The sequence below is a fragment of the Mobula birostris genome, chromosome 13 (genome assembly GCF_030028105.1).
Source record: "Mobula birostris isolate sMobBir1 chromosome 13, sMobBir1.hap1, whole genome shotgun sequence".
Taxonomy (NCBI): Eukaryota; Metazoa; Chordata; class Chondrichthyes; order Myliobatiformes; family Myliobatidae; genus Mobula; species Mobula birostris.
The window spans coordinates 49,324,186-49,348,851 of record NC_092382.1 but is presented as its reverse complement, the minus strand read 5'-3'; the positions used below and the strand labels follow the sequence as shown (position 1 = coordinate 49,348,851).

General features: G+C 47.3%; 2 protein-coding genes across 4 annotated transcripts in view; one reads left to right on the top strand and one right to left on the bottom strand.

The window, feature by feature from the left end:
- The window catches only part of LOC140206820 (uncharacterized), a 107,051-nt gene that overhangs the window by 10,897 nt on the left and 71,488 nt on the right, over positions 1-24,666 (bottom strand). The window lies entirely within an intron of this gene.
- LOC140206818 (uncharacterized) lies at positions 11,327-24,382 on the top strand. 3 transcript variants are annotated; one of them, XM_072275057.1, is made up of 3 exons: positions 11,327-11,454; positions 17,094-17,256; positions 21,607-24,382. In XM_072275057.1, the coding sequence occupies exon 3, from the start codon at positions 22,015-22,017 to the stop codon at positions 23,485-23,487; it is 1,473 nt and encodes a 490-aa protein (XP_072131158.1). In that variant the 5' UTR covers positions 11,327-11,454; positions 17,094-17,256; positions 21,607-22,014; the 3' UTR covers positions 23,488-24,382. The 3 variants fall into 3 exon arrangements, with proteins under 3 accessions (XP_072131158.1, XP_072131156.1, XP_072131157.1); XM_072275055.1 differs by having other exon boundaries at positions 17,090-17,256; XM_072275056.1 differs by lacking the exon at positions 11,327-11,454 and adding an exon at positions 14,626-14,676 and having other exon boundaries at positions 17,090-17,256.

Sequence of the window (24,666 nt, the reverse complement as noted above, 5' to 3'; positions counted from 1 at the left end):
TCTGCAGACTTTCTCTTGTTTGTGATTGGAGATAGAACAAAGGTGATTTTCTCACCTGGTGATATAAAAGATTTTCTTCCCTTTCTCCGAGTTCCCAATCCTTGCATTTAGACAGCTGGAGCTCAGTTCTGTCTGAGAGATCCATCGGCTCCCATTCCCTCATCAGCCGGAAGCTTCCCGGGGCCCGTGTTCGGAGCCTGGGGCTGAAAGAGAGGGAAGGGAGCAGGACTGTCCCGGGATTCCAGGTCACGATGTCCGGAGTTCACAGCAAATGTCCCCGAAGTCGGTGTTGAAAAACCCGCGCCCAGAGATTCATTCTTACCGGCAGCTCACATCTTACCTGAGCCGATTTCCTGAAGCCCATGGATACCCGAGACCATTTGCATACTGCACGCATGCGTGATATTCGGGACCATCCGCAACCCTGACGCCTGCGCATTCGATCGATGCTTCAGCGACAGCGAAAATTGCAACGCAGAGGTTTCTGGGTAATTACGGTGCCATTAAAGGTTTCTGCAAGCAAAGGTTTCACGTCCGTACCTCAGTTTTTTTTTAAATGTGGATAACTGAGCAGCTCTTTTAACGCACAAAGCAGCTCCCATAAACAATACACTTAATATCAGCAAACTTTCCGCGTTTCTGATGCCAAAGTAGAACCTTCTTACAAATGCAGATATAAAACACGGGGGACCACCAAGCTGTCTGAAGCGCGGTCCTTTGAAAAGAGTGAAAATGACACAAAACGTTGAAAAGAGCAGGGAAGAAGGAGTTTAACCAACTTTAACAAGAGCCCTGAAGAATGTCATAACCCCAGTGCGCTCAGTCTCTTATTCAGCCTGGAAAGAAGCATGCAGGACATTGATGCAGGTGTGTAGGATCAGAGGCATTGGTCATGTGGATAGCCGGAGGCTTCTTCCCAGGGCTGAAACAGCTAACACGAGGGGTCATAGGTTTAAGGTGCTTGGAAGTAGGTACAGAGGAGATTTCAGAGCTACGTTTTCTAAACAAAGAGTGGTGTGTGTGTGGAATGCATCGCCAGCAACGGTGGTAGAGGCGGACACAATAGGGTCTTTTAAGAGACTCTTAGATAGGTACATGGAGACTAGGAAAATAAAGGGCTATGCAGAAGGGAAATTCTAGGCAGATTCTAGAGTAAGTTACATGGTCGGCACAACACTGTGGGCCGAAGGGCCTGTAACGTAATGTAGATTTCTATGATTCCGTGAAATTCAAGGGAAATCTATCCCACGGAGTGGTGACTAGTTGCAACCTGTCATCACAGGGAGAGTGAGAGGGAAACGGCAGGGATAGATTTTGATATACTGATATGGAACAGAAACATGGGCAGGGACCAGATGGGCCGAGTGGACTCTACAGTATACATTGTGAGTGTGATAGAGATAGTAAGTACCTGAGACACGGGATTTGATACAGAACTGCTTTATCTTTCACAGATCCACAATATTAAACATCAGTCCAGTTTAAGGCTAACATCAGCAGATCAGACTGCTCCAATCCTCAGTGACTAGGGTTCAGTACTGGGTGCGATGAGCAGCCGCAAGAACTGCAAATTTTGACGGTAGCAGTCCCTCATGAACCTGCAGCTGCCTTCAGTCATCGTGATGGTTAAACATTTAGCATAGAACTGATTTGAATTTCCTCCCTGATGTGAAGTTGCTGATGTTGCAGCAGCTGGGATGATTAAGTAAAACTCTTTACTCACTCTGGACTGAAATGTGGCCTCTATTTATTGTGAACTCACCGGAGCATCACAAGGTGGGTTAACTGAATGAGTCTCTTTGCACACACGGAGTAGGTGAACGGCCGCTTCCCAGTACGAAGCTGTTGTTGTATCTGCGATGGCCGACTGAATCCTTTCCAAAATAAGAGCCAGTGAATGACATAACACTGCTATCAACGTCATGGCAATGTATCCAATCAGATCACGGACATGGACACGTGATCGGGGTCTCCTTGTAGCGAGTGGGGCGCTGTCTTCTCCAGCATCTCCGCCTCCACATTCAAGGATCGGCGGCATTCAAGCGCTGGTGAAGTGACAGATACAGCGGAACTAACGTGTTTGTGATTCCCATGCACAAGTGCTTTGACTTTTCTACACTGTTAAAAGTTTGCAAAGCATATCAGTGGGTGAAGGACAGTATTTCAATTCAGAAAATTTTAGTCTCCATGGTGCCTTCTGATAAAAACACTGTCACAGCTCAAAACAATTTGGAGGAAAAAGAGTTCATCTTCTAACTGGCTACAGTTCCGGCATCAGGCACAATATCAAACTCTCTGCTTCTCTCTCTGTATCAAAATCGATCATTCATCCCCTTCATCAGTCTGTGACTTGGCTCAGTTTGTCTGTCTCCTTCGCATTCTGAGCATGCGCCACACACCCACTGAGATCACGTTTTATTTACACGGCTGCGACTAGAGACTTTCTGATTATTATGTCCCTTCTGGCATTTGACGGTGGTAAACTCAGAGTCAGCAATGGTATTGAACCTCAGGAGTAGTTTATTTGGGCTTTCCCGTTGCAGATCGATAAACGGCCGGTAGTGCGCGGCTGGATGAGTGGGTCGTTTTCAGACTGGAAGGGGGTAGCGTTTGGAGTACCCCAGAGATCAGTCCCTGACCACAGGTGTTCACAGTTTAATGGCCTGGCGGAGGCAGCGAGATGTGAGATGTCCCAGCCTGCTGGTGACGCAGAAAGAGTGGAGTTGGGGGGAGGGGAGTCTATTCACATACAACTTCGTAGCTTTGCAATCTGTACATAGTGCACTGTGGGGCTGCAGTGGCGGGTTGCATTGCTGGGATCAGTGCACGGTCACTGTGGGCTATGAGGATTTTGTGAATAAAGCGTCATTCTCCAATTTAGAATCTCAAGCCGGGGAGCAAGCCTATCGTTTGTATATTTAAGTTGTATTTATGCCATTGTGATAACCAGATACTGTAGTCCTCCACGACTTCTCTATCCAGGCATTTCAATATTCGACTTCATTCAGGAAGCTTAATAGTCTGAGTGTGGATAAATCTCCCGGACCTGATGGAATGCACCCTCAGGTTCGGAAGGAAGTAACTGGAGAGATTGCGGAGCCTGCAGAGAGACTTAGATAGCTTAGGGGAATGGGCAAGGGAGTGGCAAATGAAATACAATGTTGGAAAGTGTATGGTCATTCACTCTGGTGGACGAAATAAATAGGCAGACTATTATTTAGATGGAGAGAGAATTCAAAATGCAGAGATGCAAATGGACTTGGGAGTCCTTGTGCAGGATACCCTAAAGGTTAACTTCCAGGTTGAGTCGGTGGTGAAGAAGGCAAATGCAACGTTGGCATTCATTTCTAGAGGTATAGAATATAAGAGCAGGGATGCGATGGTGAGTCTCTATAAGGCACCCCTGAGATCACACAGACTATTGTGTGCAGTTTTCGGATCCTTATTTTACAAATGATATACTGACATTGGAGAGGGTTCAGAGAAGATTCACGAGAATGTTTCCAGGAATGAAAGGTCTACCGTATCAGGAAGGTCTGGCAGCTCTTGGGCGGTATTCCCTGGAGTTCAGGAGAATGAGGGGGGGATCTCATAGAAACATTTTGATTGTTAAATGAACTGAACAGATTAGATATGGCAAAGTTGATTTCCCATGGTAGGGGATTCTAGGACAAGAGACTTCCATATTGAAGGACGGCCATTTAGGACAGAGATGCGGAGAAATTTCTTAAGAGTGTCGGTGGTAAATAGGAGGAATTTGTTGCCATGATCTGCTGTGGAGGCCAAGTCACTGGGTGTATTTAAGGCAGAGGTAGATAGGTTCTTGATTAGCCAAAGCATCAAAGGGTAAGGGGTGAAGGCAGGGTAATTGGGATGACTGGAAGAATTGGATCAACCCATGATTGAATGGCGGTGCAGACTCGATGACCCAAATGGCCTACTTCTGCTCCAATATTTTATTGTCTAATGGTCTATTCCACTGTTTCGGCCCGCCAAAGTGCAGCCAATATTTCTGGGTATATGACCCATTCATATGAGAATTTAGCATTTTCTATTTTTCTGAGCTTCTCATAATGTGTACGGTTCAGTTAAACTTTGCTCCAGAATTCCCACACAATTGAAAGAGTTTATTACATTTTTTTATTTTATTTTTGCACTACTTATATAATTTAACTATTTAATATATATGTGTACGGGGTCTTTCTTTTGTTACATTTAAAATGGCGATTTTTGTTATGTTAATCTGTGGAATGCGGCTTTGTTGTGTTTTAACGCTTCAGAGAGTTTGCGCTAGCAGTTTATTGTGGTTTAGAGGGTGATAAGAGGGTGCTATTAGCCAATGGGTGGTTATGTATCGTTTTGTTTTCGGATGCTATGCTGTATGATATGACTGTGGACTGAGTTTTGGCGGGGAGTCGGGAGGAGAGACGAGGAGGACGGCGGACGTGCGGAGAGGCTCCGGTCGATCACTTCGGGTGGTCCCGAGCCGTGGGTCGACGGAATTCGGGTGGTCGTCTGACGTCGAACTTGAGCTCCAACGGTAGCGCGCGAAGAACTTGGACTTTGAATAAGTGTTGGCGCCTTTTTTTTTTCATTACTTTCCTCTCTGTATCACATGTATATTAATGCCCTAGAATTAGTAATATCTATAAAGTGTATGTGTTAAAATTTACTGGGTGTGCTGGCTGATGATTGATGTTTGTGATTGATTCGGGCGACGATTGACCCTGAGGGGACTGCTGAAGCAGGTGCTGGGCGGGATTTCCCCTAGACATACACGAGCCAAAATAACGGAACGTTACAAGTGGGGGCTCGTCCGGGATTTGGATTTTTTTTTCGGGAAAGTTGTACTTGTGGATTTGCGGAGTGGGTATTACCAGATTCCGATGAGCGAGACTGATAAGGAGAAGACAGCCTTTATCTGTCCCCTGGGGTTTTTCCAGTTCGAACGAATGCCCCAAGGTATCTCGGGGGCCCCAGCCACCTTTCAGCGGCTCATGGAGCGGACAGTGGGGGACATGAACCTGCTGGAGGTATTGGTGTACCTGGACGACCTGATAGTGTTCGGATCTACGTTGGAGGAACATGAGGAGCGGCTGCTGAAGGTGCTGAGTCGGCTGAAAGAGGAAGGGTTAAAACTTTCCCTGGATAAATGCCAGTTCTGTAAGACGTCAGTCAGTTATGTTGGGCACATAATCTCGCGAAATGGAGTGGCCACCGATCCGGATAAGATAGCCGCAGTCACCACCTGGCCGAGACCTCAGAAGGTGAGCGCCTTACGCTCGTTTTTGGGGTTTTGCGGATATTACCGGCGATTCGTGAAAGGATATGCGAAAATGAGTCATCCATTGAACCAGCTGTTGTGTGGCTATCCACCTATGGGGGGGAGGAGGAGGAAGGGAGACCGAGGGTCGGAGGTAGGAGGATACTTGAACCCGGGGGAGCCTTTTGGAGTGAGGTGGGATGCTCAATGTGAGGAGGCGTTCCAATCTCTAAAAAGGGCGCTGACACAGGCCCCAGTGTTGGCTTTTGCTGATCCCCGGAAGCCGTATGTTCTACACACTGATGCCAGTCACGAGGGTCTTGGGGCTGTTCTGTACCAGGAACAGGGAAACGGATTGAGGCCAGTGGCGTTTGTCAGTCGGAGCTTGTCGCCATCTGAGAGAAACTATCCCACTCACAAGCTGGAGTTCTTGGCATTGAAATGGGCGGTGGTAGACAAGTTGAGTGACTACCTATACGGGGCCCAGTTTGAAGTGAGAACTGATAACAACCCCCTCACTTATATCCTGACTTCGGCGAAGCTGGACGCTACTGGGCACCGGTGGGTAGCAGCCTTGTCTGCCTATGAGTTCAGCCTGAAGTACCGCCCGGGGAGTCGGAACATCGATGCAGATGCCCTGTCTCGTCGGGCGCACGACGAGTCGGGCACGGCCGAGGAGTGGAAGAGTGTCCCTGCCCAGGGAGTAAAGGCCATGTGTCAAGTTGGGAGCGACGGGGAAGTAGGAGCACAGATGGGAACGGATCGGGCAGTAGATCAACTGGGGGCTGACGGTGACGCGCTGCCCACTGGTTACTGTAATGTGACTGCTCTGAGGAACCGGCAGCTGCCGGAGTTGAGTCACCAGGAAGTACAGGCGGCTCAGCGTGATGACCCAAGCCTTGGCACTATCTGGTACGCGGTTAGCCAGGGTGATATGGGGCAGGTGGAGAAGGCGAAACATGCCTCCGTTCCTCTACTACTGAAGGAGTGGCCCCGGTTGAAGCTGAAGAACCACGTCCTGTACCGAGTCACTTCGCCTCCGGACCACCCCCGGCGCTGGCAGCTGGTCATGCCCGAGAAGTATCGAAAGGCTGTGCTTCAGGCTCTACATGATGATTCCGGGCACTTAGGGGTAGAGAAGACCTATGGATTAGTCAAGGACCGGTTTTACTGGCCCCGGATGAGGGGGGAGGTGGAAGAATACTGTAAGACCTGTAGCCGTTGCGTCAGGAGGAAGACCTTGCCTGCGCAGGCGGCTCCGTTATCCCACTTGCAGAGTGCAGGACCCATGGACCTGGTGTGTATGGATTTCCTGTCTATTGAGCCGGACACCAGCAATACCGCGAATGTTTTGGTCCTCACGGATCACTACACTAGATATGCGCAGGCTTTTCCTACTAAGGATCAGAAAGCGACTACAGTGGCGAAGGTGTTATGGGAGAAGTACTTTGTTCATTATGGCCTTCCCCGGCGGATCCACAGTGATCAGGGACGGGACTTCGAGAGCAGGCTTATCCATGAATTGCTGGATATGCTTGGGGTTGAAAAGTCCAGAACCACCCCCTATCACCCTCAGGGTGATCCTCAGCCCGAGAGGTTTAACCGGACCCTGCTGGACATGCTCGGCACCTTGGAGATTGGACGGAAGAGTAAGTGGAGTCAGCACATCGCCCATTTGGTTCATTGTTACAATTGTACTCGCAATGATGCTACGGGGTACTCGCCCTACTATCTGATGTTCGGACGGGAAGCGAGGTTGCCCATTGATCTGTGTTTTGGGACTGAAGCGGGGGAAATACCTTCGAAGCCATGTCTGAAGTACGTGTCCGATATGAGGAGAGAGTTGAAAAGGGCGTACGAGTTGGCTGAGGCGGCAGCCACCAAGCAGAACCAGCGGAATAAAAGGAGGTATGATCAGAAGGTAAAGTTCGTCCAGCTATTGCCGGGAGACCGAGTCCTCATCCGGAATTTAGGACTACAGGGTAAGCACAAGTTGGCGGACCGTTGGGCAGCCACCCCATATGTGGTGGAGAGTCAGATGCCGAATCTCCCGGTTTACCGGGTGAGACCTGAGGGCGGGCAGGGGCCTGTCAAGGTACTCCATCGGAACCACCTGTTGCCTCTGGGTCAAGAGGTGAAGATGGACCTAGAGTCCGAATGGGAGTTTACTCCTAGTACGAGGACTCTGCGAGGGCGCGGGGCGCGGGAAGAGGCCGCTGCGAAGAAAACGGGGCCGGTCCCCACCTCGAGAAGGGATACGTCATCGGAAGATGATGATTCGGACGTGTGGTACCTGCTTCCGTTCGCTGATTCCCCGGTGCCAGGAGAAGAGACTCTTGGCCCTTCCATCACTGAGTCAGGGGGACCGAGGGAGGGTGTTGCAGAGCCGCCTGTATTACAGCCGGCATTGGGGGAGGAGAGGGTGGAGGCAGAACCCGAGCCAGAGGGCTCACCGGGGCAGAGGGATCCCGGTGAAGGGGAAGGTCCGACAGATCGGCTCGAGGGGTCACCTGGGGTGTCTGAACAGGGAGAGTCCACAGAGGAAGTCCTGAGGCCTCAGAGGAGTAGGCATCCCCCGGAAAGACTCACTTATATAGCGCCGGGAGAGCAGGGTGTAATCTCTACTGCCCTGCAAAGTTATGTCACTGCTTTATGCACCTGGGTTGGGTTTTGTGTTTTACAAGGAGTACTAGTGAATTCTGTTAACGTCATGAGGGCATGACTTTTTTTAGGTGGGGGGAGAGTGTACGGGGTCTTTCTTTTGTTACATTTAAAATGGCGATTTTTGTTATGTTAATCTGTGGAATGCGGCTTTGTTGTGTTTTAACGCTTCAGAGAGTTTGCGCTAGCAGTTTATTGTGGTTTAGAGGGTGATAAGAGGGTGCTATTAGCCAATGGGTGGTTATGTATCGTTTTGTTTTCGGATGCTATGCTGTATGATATGACTGTGGACTGAGTTTTGGCGGGGAGTCGGGAGGAGAGACGAGGAGGACGGCGGACGTGCGGAGAGGCTCCGGTCGATCACTTCGGGTGGTCCCGAGCCGTGGGTCGACGGAATTCGGGTGGTCGTCTGACGTCGAACTTGAGCTCCAACGGTAGCGCGCGAAGAACTTGGACTTTGAATAAGTGTTGGCGCCTTTTTTTTTTCATTACTTTCCTCTCTGTATCACATGTATATTAATGCCCTAGAATTAGTAATATCTATAAAGTGTATGTGTTAAAATTTACTGGGTGTGCTGGCTGATGATTGATGTTTGTGATTGATTCGGGCGACGATTGACCCTGAGGGGACTGCTGAAGCAGGTGCTGGGCGGGATTTCCCCTAGACATACACGAGCCAAAATAACGGAACGTTACATATGTTAATTCATAGTTGTTAAAATCTATTGTTATGAATTTGGTTCTACTGCTGCCGCAGAGACAACGAATTTCATGGCATTTGCTGGTGCTATTAAACCTGATTCTGATATTGATATGGGAGACCCACCACCGGTCACCTGATCCCAGTTACCGCAGATCGTAATGCGAGATTGAAGCCTTTTCTATTTATTTGCATTCTTCAGAAATAACAACAGTTCAGTGAAGTTTCCTTCTGAGGTTCCAAAGCAGAAGCTCAGCCTGTCTAATATTTTCACACAATTAAAATGGGGGATCTGTTTATTATCATCACGTACTGAGCTACAGTGAAAATCTTGCCTGACGTACCATCCACACACAGTTCTACACGTTACAACAGTACATTGAGCTGATATACGACAGAGCAATAACTGTAACAAAGCATTATGGCTGCAGAGTAAGTGCAGTGCAGATAGACATATGGTGCAGGGTCACGTCGAGTTACATTGTGAGGTCGAGTCCATTTTATCGGACTGGAGACCATTCATTTGGCTTACAACCGCAGACAGGAAGCCGTCCTTAAGCCTGTTGGTTCGCGCTTTAAGGCTTTTGTATCTCTTCCCCGATGGGGGAGCGGGTTTGCAGCAAGAATGTCCGGGTTGTGAGGATCTTTGAGTACACGGCCTGCTTTTCCGACGCAGGGGAAATATAGGAAGAGTCCATGGAGGGGAGGCTTGTTTCTCTGATGTTCTCTGCTCCCCAAGGTTCTCTGCAGTTCCTTGCAGTCATGGGCAGAGCAGTAGCCATACGAAAGCGTGAAGTATCGACAAGAAGCTCAGAGACCTCGGCCCTCACCCTGCCTTGTGTAGCTGGATCCTGGACTTCCTGTCAGATCGCCGGCAGGTGGTAAGAGTGGGCTCCCTCACCTCTGTCTCTCTGACCCTCAGCACTCATACCCCACAGGGTTGTCTCCTTGGCCCCCTCCTTCACTCTCTGTATTCACATGACTTGTGTCCCCACCCACAGCGCCAATTTGCTAATTAAATTCCCTGACGACACTACACTGATTGCTCTCATCTCAAATAATAACGAGGCAGCCTGCAGAGAAGAAGTCATCACCCCGAGACAGTGGTGTCAAGAAAACAACCTCTCCCTCATGGTGACAAAAACAAAGGAGCTGGTTGTGGACTACAGGAGGGATGAAGACAGGGACCAAATTCAACATTTCCAAGTCTGTTATTGACACAAAATGCACACTTTAATATTGATCAGGACACAACATATTTATAGATTGTTCCTGGCAGAGAATCGTATAATTTGTGTTCCGTGTGTTATCTGAATGTACTTGCCTGTGATGCTGCCACAAGTCAGTGTTTCTCTGTACCTGCACCTTCCCGTACTTGTGCACTTGGCAATAAATTCAACAGGACCTGAGAAATCTCAGTGAGATTTGATTAGTGATGATCATCTTGGCAGCTCGGTAGGTCGAATGTAGAGAGACAGTGCACTGTGAAATGTAAAGAGACAGTATACTGTTAAATGCAAGACCCTGAACAGTGTCGATGAGCAGAGGGATATTGGATCCAAGTTCACAGCTCCCTGAAAGAGACTGCACAGATTGATCGGGTGGTTAAGACAGCTATAACGAGAGGTTACACAAACTTGTGTTGTTCTCTCCAGAGCGGCGCAGGCTGGGGTGAGACTGGATGGACGTTTATAAGATTACGAGAGGAATAGATAGAGCGGGCAGACGATGTATTTTTTCCTGGGGGTCGAAATGTCTAATACACAATGAGAGGAGATGTGAGCGGCAAGTGTTACGAGATCACAGGTTTCATTTTGCTGTGGGTGTTACTTTAAGAGAGCCTGCAGGAGGCGGGAGTATGACGTCACTACACTGACTGCTGGAGCTCTCAGTCTCAGAGAGAGAGAGAGAGAGAGAGAGAGACAGAGACAGACAGTCAGTTGGAGGACCAGCGGACTGCAAGCTGCAGTTTGCTAAAGTAATGGGTAAAAGTTTGATACTTTTCCTGTGCCAAAATGGACTGGGTGAAGGAGCAGCACGCAGTGCATATTGAATGTGTGACTGTCACTGTTTTGATCCAGAAGTGGACTGTTGGAGTTTTCCTGTGGCGACCACTTTCGTTAACACTTGGATGGATTCGGGTGTTGTGTAGCAACCACTTGTTCTAAAGAATATTCCTGTGACTGTCATCTTGTACAATCTCTTCGTGGATTTTGGAATATGACTCGGTGACTGAAAATCTCCTGCGACTGTTACTTCGTTCTCCCAGCATGGAACCAGTGAAATTCTTCGTGATTACTTCCTCGTTGTATTTTAATGTGGATTTACAAATTTCCCCATTCCGTGGATAACTGAAACTTGCCACCTTGAAACTTTAAGTACTTGTTCCTAAACTTGACAGTGTGGGAGGCACAAACGCATAACACTGTTAACTTCTGTTTCAGTGAGAAGTTAGTTTAATTTTCTATATACTAATAAAGGCAGTAGTTGACATTAAAACTGAGTTTGTGGTCTATTACTGATGGTACATAACACAAGTTTGTTTCTTTCCACAGAGTGGCGGGTAGCTGGAGTCTCCGCCCCCACGGGTCACGTGATCCCGTTCGCCCCTCCCGTTTAACCGCAGACAGGCAGCAGCTGCGCGTCTGTTCCCGAGGCCCCGCCCTCCGGATGACGCAACAATCACTCCGCGCCTGCTCACAGTCTCCAGATGGACGGTGTTCGCCTTTCCGCTCAGTGCTGAAGTGAGTCGTCTGCGGAATCGGCAAAGGATTCTCACCGCCTGGATCGAGATCACTGTCTGCGGGCGGAAGATATCACTTTCCCATCAGTGAGTATTGAGACCGATCCCGAGCGGGGAGATCTGATGTTGGCCGTGAGGCCAGAACTCATTTATTTTCCAATTATCTGGGCTCATCAGAAATGTGTCGACTTCACTTAATCTGCATTGAACGATCCAAACCAGGAGACCAGGCTGTCTATTTCCGCAGAATTGAAATGGAACTCCCGCCAACTGCTCACGTGAGGCTTTTTAACCGCAGATCTGCCCCGCCCTCCGCTTTGTGACGCAAGATCACTTGGCGTCTTAATCCCCGGATGGATGGTGATGTTTCCTCCTTGTTTTGTTGGGGAGATCTGATGTTGGCCCCTGAGTCCCGTTGACTTCCCCCAAGTCGCCTCTCTTCCTGAGGCTCCTCACATTTGTCCTTTGAGCTTTATGGCTGTTGTGTCTTCTCCCGGACTGGGGAGGGTGAGGAAGGAGAATGACCCAGGTTATGGGGATCTTTGATTTCACTGTCTGCTTTACAGAAGGATTGGGAAGTCTAGGGGGGAGAATGGTTTCTGTGATGTGCTGATCAGTATCCCAAGGTCCCCGCAGTCCCTCACAGTCATAGGCAGAGTAGTTACCATGCAAAGACGTGAAGTGTCCGGATTGGAAATTTTCTATGGTGTATTGATAAAAAAATGGTGAGGATCAAAGGATATATGGCAAAGTTCTTGTTCTTTGTTCTAACTTTGTCATTTTATACGGTAGTATGTACTATTGTAATTCCACCAAGATGCAACACAGAGCGTCATAGGAAGTCATTCCTGCCTGTGGCCATCAAACTTTACAACTCCTCCCTTGGAGGGTCAGACACCCCGAGCCAATAGGCTGGTCCTGGACTTATTTCATAATTTACTGGCATAATTTACATATTACTATTTAACTTTTTATGGTTCTATTACTATTTATTATTTATGCTGCAACTGTAGCGAAAACCAATTTCTCCCGGGATCAATAAAGTATGACTGTGACTATGCTACTATTAATTCAGTATCTGTGTATTGCTGGAGGACCATCAGAGATTGTCCTTGAACCCTTCTCCCACCTGGTTCCATCTGCTCATCCCCTGCCCATCTTGTTCAACCTCTGTCCAGTCTCCTAATCCCCAACCCCCCCCACCCCCCACCCCCCCAGCTTCAGTGATGTACATAAACCATCTAGATCAACCTTGGTCCACCCTGTATCTGACCACCTCAATATTATATATCAGCCATCTTTCTTCTAACTCTTGTTTTTATTGTGAAGTGTTCATTTACAACTTTGGCCTCGCTGTGTTATTTCCAGAATCAGTTTTTATTAGCTAGAATGCCAGAGGGTCATCAGGTACCAGTTCTGTTGTGCATTGGTGTGGAGGTGCTAGTTATTGAATTGTGACTGGCTGACACACTGCAGTATTTTACTGGCAGCAAAGAGTACTGGGAGAGTTGGTGCTTGGGCTATAATTCTGTGATCTACACTCCAGGCATATGGAACTGTTAGTGTTCTGGATTTGACATTGGTTAGTGCTTCTACTGATGGGGCTGGATGGTCATCCTTCTGCAGTGAAGCAGAAACTTCGAGCAGCTGGACATTGGTTGTGGGGAAATCCCGGATTGCACCACCCAGTGTGAAACGTGGGGATGATGTGTGAGACTCTCAGTGTTGGTGAGTGGCAGATTCAGCTGTGTGACTCTGAGTTTGGGTCCTGGGATATCACACTTTTTGATCCAGGTAAAATGGACCCAGAGATCAAGCTGCTTGGGTTTATGAGGTTTTGAGTGAGTATTTCTGGTCTGGGATCAGATGTTTGTTTCTGGAGTTCCTTTGGAAGCAATGATTGCTAATCTGAGGAGAGGATGAGTTCCCATTCCATCCTCACAGGGAGAGGCTATGAGTAAATGGGCTGGTCCGTGTTTACAACAGTGGAAATAGACCCGTGAGTCTGGTGTTCAAACTGTGTTTGGAAATATCCCCCCTCACTGTCACCTGTCTGTCACTTGGTGGAAATCTGAGAGAATCTCGAGTTGCTGGAGATCTGCACTAAAAACAGAAAATGTTTGACGTCATTCTGACAAAATATTATTAACCTGAATTGTAATGTTTGTTCCTCTCCCCGCAACTGTTCCTTACCTGCTGAGCGTTTCTGGTAATTCCAGTTTCTTTTTGTTACATTCACCCTGGACTGGTTTATATTTCCTGAAATGGACCTGTTTTAATCTGGGAATGGAAATGGCTTGTTCTGTGACAGTAGAACAGTAAAGAAAGCACAACTTTTCCCTGTAAATTATACAGGTACCAGTCTGTCTGTTATTCCTGGAAATGTGTTTTGTGCAGTTGTTGCTAATGAGGTTTACAAGAATAATCTAAGGAATGATCAGTTTTATGTATGAGGAGCATTTTATGGTTCAGAACCTGTGCTCAATGGAGTTCAGAGGGACAGTGGGGGTGGTGGAGAGATGTATGGTTAAGTAAACCTACCGAATGCTGAAAAGCCTGGATACAATGGATATGGAGAGGATGTCCCCATTAGATAGAGAGTCTGATCTGACAGCACAGTCTCAGAATAGATATGCTTCCCTTTAAAACTGAGATGAGGAAAATATTTTGACCTAAAGTCGTCTGATCTGTGGAAGTTGTTGCCGCAGAGGTCAGTTGAGGCTGCCATTTGGGTATATTTATGACAAAGATTAATATATTCATGATTGCTAAGTAGCTTTAGGGTTACAGGAGGAAGGCAGGAATATGGTGTTGGAATAAAAATCAGTCATGGTTGAGTGGTGGAGCAGACTTAATGGATCGAATCACCTAATTCTGTTCCTACATCTCATGTCTTACCATGACTGAACGATGACTCCTTCCTATCCCTTATCAGGTTTTATGACGTGTCAGCGATATTTACAGATTTGTTCACTGACAGCATTACATTTGTCTTCAATGCTTAAATTTCGGTGAGTTTTATTTTTAGGAACATTGAACAGAATTGTTTTGTTCTCCTTTGCATTGTTAACGTGCTTCATTATTTTTCATGTTAAAGTTAGACCTGTGGTGAGAGGTTTATTGAAGGAAAAGCCCATAACTGTAAGCGAACCACAGCTGAAGATGAAGGAACAGCAACAAGTGAACCTGCCAAAGGACTGAGAGCGTCAGCTGGAGAGAACACAATGTTGCCTTGGGCTTGAGAGGGTATTGCAGGAGGGATGGGAGAGTCTGTCCTTCTTTCACGGTGATCCGGACAGTGGGGCAGTGGTACGGCCGACTTCATGGCTTCAAATTGCCCAGAGATGGGGAACAACATCTTGGGTTCGGTCAATATTAAAAGAATGTCTTACCAGATGTCCCGTCTTCACCTCAGACTCCTTCCAGTATTGGAGTTGGCCCACCAGCAAGTCTTGCCAGTCTCCCTCTGTGTTGGAGGCTTGTTTCATCAAGGTGTAGGCAAGGAACCCTAGGCTCTTTGGCTTGAATCCAGGGCAAACCCTAACGGTGGTATGGGGAACCACCAGTCCTGTCTGTCGCCAAAGGAAATCTGGAACTTTGGCCAGAAGTGCACTGCCCTCTCTTCCTTTAACCTCTCCAATCACCGTGACTGGGAACTTCTGTCCCTCGAGGAGTGTATAATATTGGCTTTCCTCAGCTGAGCACCCCGTAGGCTCATAGCACAGAGTCACACGAGAGTCAACCACTGGCAGAAGGGGTTCAAACGCAGTGGAGTCCAGGTTAAGTGCCCACCACTGGGGGGGTCGGTAACTGGGGAAACTGCCGGTTGTTCACTGGTCCCAGGGTCGTACCCTTGTCTGAGCATAGAATCTCGACTCCCAAGGTACTTAGCAAGTCTCCCCCTGCGAGATTACACCCCAGTCTGGTGGTGGCTGTAAATGAAACATCACACTGGTTCCCCTGGAATTCCACCTGCACGTGAGTACATGCGTTGCATGCTTTGGTTCCCATTTCTGATCCCCAGATGTAGCCTGCTTGTGTCGTTCTTCCCGCTGAACATATTCACCTTTGATATTACTTCCCTTCGGGGTTCGTCGGGATTCAAAAGCCGGGTCCCAGTAATATGTCAAAGCTCGTCGCATTCGATTTTGTTCATAGTCAGGCCAATCCATATTACTTGTTTTAATCATGTTGGCTAACTTAGTTGGTAAGCATTGGAGCAGTAAGGCATTAAACTGGGGGGGACAAATTCCCATCATTAAAGGCTTGGTCTCCTGCGAAAGTGCCACAGCAGCCCACAATTTGCTCCCAATACTCTGGTCCCGATTCTCCAGGCTTAGGTTTGCATTCAAGTACTTTAATGATGTTTACAGGTTGCTGGAGAGTCCTTCCAAGGCTTGAATAATCTGGTCTGTCTGTTCATTCCCATTATGATGTTCCGTCTGTAACTCCTGATAGGTGTGGTATCTCAATTCGGCCTTCCATTTCCACCCCTCATCAGCTGAGAGAATCATGCAGCAGAGACTGAATAAATCTTGCAGGGTTGCATTAAACATTTGTTTAGTACTGCGGACATACTGAGCAAACTGTGCTGGTTTTTCTTTTCTATCTGGGGCCTGATTCATGATCATTATCATTTCCTGAGGCTTCAAGGGTGAATCACTGAGGGCTGTCCCTCCTCCTGCTCGTGGATTGGGCAGCATTCAGGTGGGCAATGGTCTTTGTGGAGCCATTAACTCTGCGGTTTTATTGGATTCTTCCCTCCTTGTCTCGGAATAATCCTCGGTATTCTCTTTCTGGATCTCAGGGTATAGAGTGCCTCCCCTCCCCTGCCGCCACTGTTTTACCTGAGCGGCCACCGTACCTGAGTACTGGGAGGATTGGGGTACGGGAGCACTGGGAACACTTAGCCCCTGGTAAGCTGGTGGGGGGGGGGGTCGGTTACGGTGGGAGCCCACTCCTCATCACGGTTATCGTCCTCAAACAGGGTCGGTATGCCAGACATGGGTTCGGGATCCCTTGTTTCCTTATCAGTTCGAACTTTAGACTTGCGTTCCTGCCCTTCTCTCCTATCTACAAGATGTGTATCCAGCTACAGCTTGTAACCCTGCACTTGAAGGAACTGGAACTTGAAATGGATGAATTCTGGATCATCCAGAAGATGATTGATGTTTGTGATTGATTCGAGCGGTGACTGTTCCTGAGGGGAGTGTTGAAGCAGGTGCTGGGCGGGATTTCCCCTAGACATACACGAGCCAATATAACGGAACGTTACACTGAGATGAGAAAAAAATTTTGGCCAAAATATCTCTGATCTGTGGAAGTTGTTGCCACAGAGGTTGGTTCAGGCTGCTATTTGGGTATATTTATGACAGAGATTAATATATTCATGATTACTAAGTACCTTCAGGGTTACAGGAGGAAGGCAGGAGTATGGTGTTGGAATAAAACTCAGCCATGGTTGAATGGTGGAGCAGACCAGAGGGGTCAAATCACCTAATTCTGTTCCTGTGTCTTATGTCTCACCATGACTGAATGATGGCTCCTTCTTATCCCATATTGTTTTGTGACGTGTGAGGGACAATAAAAGATTGTTCACTGAGATCATTATATTTGACTTCAGCGTTTAAATTTCAGTGAGTTTTGTTCTTAGTAATATTAAGCAGAAATGTTTGGTTCTCCATTTTATTGTTAATGTGCTTCATTATCTTTCATGTTAAAGTTAGACCTGCGGTGAGAGATTTATTGGAAGAAGAACCCCAACTGGAAGCAAACCACAACTCACACGAGGGAACAGCAACAAGTGAACCAGCCCGAGGATTGAGAGCATTAACTGAAGAGAACCCATCTGACTTTGAGAATCCAGTGTTTCAGTCAGGAGAAAGTTTGGTGAGTCTCATTTACTCAAACACTGGTCCTTTAGACTTTGCATACCTGTACAAAGGAAGGTAGGAAATAGTTGGAGTGAGACTGAATGTGCCCAGAAGAACCAGTTATGCCTCTGTCAGACCCAGTTGCAATCACTCCAGGTCTGGTAATGTGCTACCAGCAGCCCAGCCCTTTAAAACCACTCCCATTCTGTGGAAGTCGAATCCGGATAAAGTCACTCAGAGACCGTATAAGTACAGATTCGTTTTTCCAAGCACCTGGGGCTTACTCCGTTATTTGCTCAAACAGGAACAGTATATGACTGTTCCCACCCAATCCACTAACTGACTAACAATTCCACTTACACCATAGGTATATCCGTCCAGATACCCCCCACACAAGACAGGCTGGAGCCAAATTTATTTACTACATGACAGCCCCTAAAGACAAATTACAAAGTCGTCATAATGGCTTTCACACACAGAACAGACTGAAGCTGTCCTATCTCTACACCTGAGTACACAAGGAGATAAGCATCCCGAAACCCCAGCTAGTGACCCTGAAGAAGAAATATGGCTCAGCATGGCTCAGCACATCTGTTGGTCATCAGCAGTTTCTTTCAGAAAAACAGGCTGCTATTGTTTAACGAAGTGTTAACCCTTTTACATACTTTATCATTCCCTCCTTTTCATCATTACATGATCAACAAAGTAGTAATCTTTTACAGAGAAAGCAAACGAGTACAGCATTGACTTATCAGTGGGTAAAAACAGCAGACATCAGTAATTATAACAATGATATGTACAACTATTAGGCCATAATGCAATATCATGCCCCACGTATTACCGAACGGGCCTTCGAAGACCACCATTTCGACCCTTCGGTGAACCCGTGTAAATCCTGCCCTACTTTCTTGATGCTGTCAATCTCCTTGACAGTGTGCTCGGAGAGGGATGTAATGTTAGTAGAGTCATCAGGGATATAGGTGCAGCATTCTGTGTCAATAATAGCACAGGTTCCCCCTTTTCTCAGCCAGAATAAAATCTAAAGCCTTACGATTCTGTGGGACTGTTTGCCAGATTGCAATCATTTCAGTGGATATTTCTGTTACTTGGGCCTGTGTTTCTGTCAGGGCCCCTGCAGTATTGTGGCCAGCTCCTCAAGTGCTGTAGCCAAATTGATTCTCTCTCGTGAATTCCTGGCTACTCCATAGGAGAGAAAAGTGATCATCCAAAATCGCTCAGTCTCAGCTTCTCTGCTGCTGGGCACCTGCAAGTATGGCCAGGATGCATGTTTCCCAGTACAGGAAGTTCCGTTTGGTTGGAGCCTGAGATACCATCCCTCAAAACACTGGCAACCACAGTCATCTCTGACTGGACACAGTTCCTCACCTCACTTCCCCGGGTGTTATTTGAGAAAGCCCAGGCTGAGAGTTCCTCAGTCTGGTTGAGCGTGATTACTGACATTGGGATCATAGTTTTATCATGCTGCGGAATTTCACCACAAACCCAGCAGGCCCCTACTTCTACCTGTTTGGCATAGGTGTGACAGAAAGGTGTTAACATGGGGGCCCCCGGATGCTGGGGTGAGCCCTCTCAAAGACATAAACACGAACACCACTATCAACCAATACATTTTCCTTTAGTCCAAGAGAGTCCTTCTACTCAGTTCCTTCAGTAACACGTTTGTTGTCTGTTCGATGTATCCACCGAGATTGCCCCTTCAGTTTCACAGCCGTGGGAGTGGTCAGTAACTCCAGATATGGTCCTCTCCAGCGAGGTCTGAGTTTCCCTCGATCCCAGTTCTTGATCAGGACAAAATTAGCAGGTTCTATGGTGGGATAGTCACTCCTCTCTGCAGAGTGGTTCTCTTCCTTGTAAGCCTGTTGTATCTGTGAATGTAATGCTTGGAAAATTTTGGTTAGTTGGCATATATATTTCCCCATCTCTTCCCCCAGGGTATGCATATCCAATTTTGCTGGTAGACTTTCTGAGAGCAATGGTACACAAGGTCTTGGTCCCCAGGGTGTCCTCATGGGCCGTCCATAAATGATTTCAGCTGGTGACAACACTGTTTTCCCCTGTGGGGTAACCCTCATGTGGAATAGGGGTGACGGTGGGACCTTCAACCAAGTGAGTCCAGTCTCTGCTGTTAGTTCAGCCAATTTACTCTCCAGAGTGCCATTGGCTGTTTCCACTATGCCAGCAGCCCGTGGGTGGTGTACACAGTGGAATTGTTGCTTCATAGCTAGTTCATTACATAGCCCTTCATTTACTTTCGCCACAAAGTGTGGGCCATTGGCAGAGCTCAGCATACCTGAGAGTTATTCCCTGTAATAATACCTTCACAACAGTCACAGTAGTATTATTGGTAGTTGGAATAGCTTCAATCCACCTACTAAACACATCTATAATAACTAAGCAATATCTATAGCAATGTAGTGCAGGCAATTCAATAAAATCAACTTGTAGACATGAATAATGTTCACCTGTCAAGGGAGTAGTACCCGGTGTGCAGGGTACAGGTTACCAACCATTCCCTCCTTTCCCAGGTGTGTACAATTATGTATTTAATTGACCAATATTGATAAAAACTCTGCAGGAAAATAAATCTGCCCCACTGGGGTGATCCAAAAACCTAGGTCAGGGTCTTTCTGGCACCCATCTGGGAACACAGTTTGCGCTCCTCCTCAGAGGCGTCCCCCTGAAAAGTACGTACCTCCCGCATGTCTGGCAAACTCGTTCTGCTTAAGTCACAGAACGTTGCTTGACGGGAACCCGAGGGCACCACAACTACCGAGGATTGTGCCGCACTTTTCACTGTCTCATCCACTAAAGCATTGCCTTTAGTGACCTGGTCGGACATGCGTGTGTGGGCCGCACATTTAACAATAGCCAAAACTCAAGGTAGCTGTAGAACTGTGAGTAAAGTTGTTTACAAAGGTGGCATTACTAATGGGGTGGCCAGAGGAATTCTGGAATCCCCATGTTCCCAGAGAGCCCTGTAGTCATGTACAACTCCAAATGCGTAACAGGAGTCTCTGTAAACGTTCGCACTTTTATCTGTTGCTAGGATACAGGCACGAGTCAGAGCAAACAGCTCAGCCTTCTGGGCGGAGGCAGCTGCTTCAAAAGAGGCCTGCTCAACTATTTCAGTGTCCGTCACTATCGCATAGCCAGAATATCATTTTCCTGCTGGATTGACAAAAGAGCTTCCATCCTCATAAGACGTTGCCTCGGGCTTCAGGGGGTATTGCGGAATGGATGGGAGAGTCTGTCCTTCTTTCATGGTGATCCAGACAGGGGGGAAGTTGGTGTGGTCGAATTCTTGGCCTGAAGTTGCCCAGAGATGGGGTACAACATCTTGAGTTCGGTCAATATTAAAAGAATGTCTTACCAGATGTCCCGTCTTCACCTCAGACTCCTTCCAGTATCTGAATTGGCCCATGGCCAAGTCTTGCCAGTCTTCCTGGGTGCTGGAGGTTTGATTCATTGAGGTGTAGGCAAGGAACCCAGGTTCTTTGGCTTGAACCCAGGGCAAACCCTAACGGTGGTCTGGGGAACCACCAGTTCTGTCTGTTGCCAAAGGAAATCCGGAACTTCGGCCAGTAATGCACTGCCCTCTCTTCCTTTAACCTCTCCAATCACCATAACTGGGAACTTCTGTCCCTCGAGGGGTGCATAATATTGGCTTTCCTCAGTTGAGTACGCCATAGGGTCATAGCACAGAGTCACAGCGGGTGGACCGCTGGCATTGGGGTTTCGAATGGAGTGGAGTCCTGATTAAGTAACCACCATTGGGGGGGTCAGTAACTGGGGAAGCTGTCGGTTGTTCACTGATCCCAGGGTTCCAGTAATATGTCAAAGCTCGTCGCATTCAATTTCAATCATAGTCAGGCCAATCCATATTATTTGTTTTAATTATGTGGGCGAACCAAACATTCATCTCAGCAGTAATTTTTTACATGGCATTAAAACTGTGATACTTTAAGTTAATAATACATAAAAGAAAATCCCAGCTGCAATCAAGAAAGCCTATTTGCGTGAGTGTGTTTCAGTTACTGTGGGAGCAGGAATCCATGCAGCTCAGTGGGAACAGGGAATAATACCAATGGAGAGAGTCAGACTGAGCCAGGTCACAGATTGGAGATGGCAGAAATGCCCATTCTTATTGAGACAGGAAGAGCATCAGAGAATTAGATGGTCATTCCGGATACCAGCACTGTGCCCAGATAAAATATGATTTCTCTCTCCAGCTTGGGTTGAACCTCACTTTAACAGTGAGATGTCAGATCACACCTTGGCAAATCAAATGATCTCATCTGAAATGTTGTCCTGCACACACTGATGGATTTTGTAAATCTTTTTACAGGTTAAAAATGAGAAGGAATTTGTCTCCAGGAATCTCAAGCATGGCACGCCAGTTTTGCTGTCTCTGTCTAGATATTTAAGAAGTGGAGCAAGGGATTCAATCAACCATCCTTCCTGCTCAGACTGTGGGGAGGGATTCACTTGGTTATCTGATCAAATGGCACACCCGTCATCTTACATAGGGGAGAGGCCATTCATCTGCTCAGACAGTGGGAATGGATTCACTCAGTCATCTCAATTGAAGGTATATCAGCAAGTTCACACTGGGACAAGGCCATTCATCTGTTCTGGGTGTGAGAAAGGATTCAGTCAGTCTTCCCGCCTGTGGACACACCAGTCAGTTCACACTGGGCAAAGGCTGGTCATCTGCTAAATTTGTGGGGAAGGATTCACTCAGTCATCTGACCTAATGGCTCACAAGCGAGTTCACACCGGGGAGCTGCCGTTCAGCTGCTCAGACTGTGGGAAGGGATTCACTTGCTCATCTAAACTGAAGGTACATCAGCAAGTTCACACTGGAGAGAGGCCATTCACCTGCTCAGTCTGTGAGAAGAGATTCACTCACTCTTCCACCCTACAGAGACACCATCGACTTCACACCGGGGAGAAGCTATTCACCTGCTCAGTCTGTGGGAAAAGATTCACTGATTCATCCACCCTACAGGGTCACCAGCGAGTTCACACTGGGGAGAAGCCGTTCACCTGTTCAGTCTGTAGAAAGGGATTCAGTCATTCATCCCACCTACAGAGTCATCAGCGAGTTCACACTGGAGAGAGGCCGTTCACCTGCTCAGAATGTGGGAAGAGATTCACACTGTCATCCACCCTACAGAATCATCAGCGAGTTCACACTGGGGAGAAGCCATTCACCTGCTTAGAATGTGGGAAGGGATTCACTCAGTCATCCAACCTACAGAGACACCAGCGAGTTCACACTGGGGAGAAGCCATTCACCTGCTCAGTCTGTTGGAAGAGATTCACTCACTCATCCACCCTACAGAGTCATCAGCGAGTTCACACTGGAGAGAGGCCGTTCACCTGCTCAGAATGTGGGAAGGGATTCACTCAGTCATCCCACCTACAGAGACACCAGCGAGTTCACACTGGAGAGAAGCTGTTCACCTGCTCAGAATGTGGGAAGGGATACACTCAGTCATCTGAATTATTGGCACACCAGTCAGTTCACAGTGGGGAGTGGCCATTCACCTGCTCAGAATGTGGGAAAGGATTTACTCAGTCAACCCAGCTATTGGCACACCAGTCAGTTCACACTGGGGAGTGGCCATTCACCTGCTCAGAATGTGGGAAGGGATTCACTCTGTCATCACAACTACTGGCACACCAGTCAGTTCACACCGGGGAGAAGCCATTCACCTGCTCAGTCTGTGAGAAGAGATTCACTCAGTCATCCCACCTGCAGAGTCATCAGCGAGTTCACACTGGGGAGAGGCCGTTCATCTGCTCAGAATGTGGGAAGAGATTCACTTACTCTTACACCCTACAGAGACACCAGCGAGTTCACACTGGGGAAAAGCTGTTCACCTGCTCAGAATGTGGGAAGAGATTCACTCAGTCATCCAACCTACAGAGTCACCAGCGAGTTCACACTGGCGAGAGGCCGTTCACCTGTTCAGTCTGTGAGAATAGATTCACTCACTTATCCAGCCTACAGAGACACCAGCAAGTTCACACTGGGGAGAAACCATTCACCTGCTCAGAATGTGGGAAAGGATTCACTCGGTCATCCAACCTACAGAGTCATCAGCGAGTTCACACTCGGGAGAAGCCGTTTACCTGCTCAGAATGTGGGAAAGGATTCACTCAGTCATCCCAACTACTGGCACACCAGTCAGTTCACAATGGGGAGTGGCCGTTGTTATGAATCTCTAGGTTTCGTTTGCTGTGGACTGTCATTTAAAGAGAGAGAGAGAGAGAGAGAGATTAAGAAGGCGAATCAGTCTGACTTGCCGCTTCTTTATATCGCTCGCAGCTTGTTTAGTTTAAACCGAGGACACGGACACTCAGAGTCAGACGGAGACGAAGGAGGAAAAATGGAAGGATCGAAACCAGGGAACTAGTGGCCAAGGGTCACTGTTTAGAACTTCCCTATCCCACAAGGGTGGGTTAATTATCGATTCAGTGTACATCGAATGTGTGGTTGTCACCTCGTTTGATCCATAGGAGTGGATCTGATTTGAGGTATCCTGTGAAGACCACTTATGTGTTAACCCTTGCCTGGGTGTGGTGTGGTAATTCACTTGAAGACGATACCCCTTGTGACAAGTCACTTTCGGTGATAATTCGTATGTGGATTTGGAATGATGACAGATAAAATCTACAGTGACTGTTCTCTCGTTTTACCACCATGGGACCTGTGGAATTCGACATAATTGCCTTCTCTGGAAATTCACCCTGCATTACAAATATCTCTCTCATCACCTATTCCATGGATGAACTGAACTTTCATATTTTACCATCTCAAGACTCTAAGCCTTGTTTCCCCCGAGCTCAATAGTTTGGGAGTTATATTTACCCACACATATATACACACATAACTCTGTTAGCTTTTGTTTATCTTGCTTAAGTTACTATATTATGAGTTGATACTAATAAAGATAGTTGTTTTAGCATCAAAGCCAGACTTCAGGTGTAGTCTACTGCTGCTAGTTCATTTCTAAAGCGTTATGGTTTGTAACAAAATTGGGGCCTGCGTCCAGGATATGAACAAATTCGGGGGCGTATTGATTGATTAATTATCAATTTCATTGGGGAAATCCCTTTTGATTTATTTGTGGGTGAAAAATCAGCAGCAATGGATGTTGATAGATTTCTGCAAGCGCCAACCTCTGAGGCATTAGAGGATGCCAGAAGGACTGAGCTGTTGAGTACTGCTAAAAGGTTAAAACTTGGAAAGGTGAAATTGACAATGAGGAGGTCACAGAGGCAGAGGATAATAACTGAACATTGTGTATCCAAGGGTATGTTTAAAGTGGAGGAGTTGGAGGTGTTTCCTGAAAGTAAACTGAGTGAGCTTGAGCTCCCGTACAAGTTAAAAAAAATA

Coding starts and splice junctions, on each gene's coding strand:
- LOC140206818 (XM_072275057.1), top strand. CDS start 22,015: ATGGCTCACAAGCGAGTTCACACCGGGGAGCTGCCGTTCAGCTGCTCA.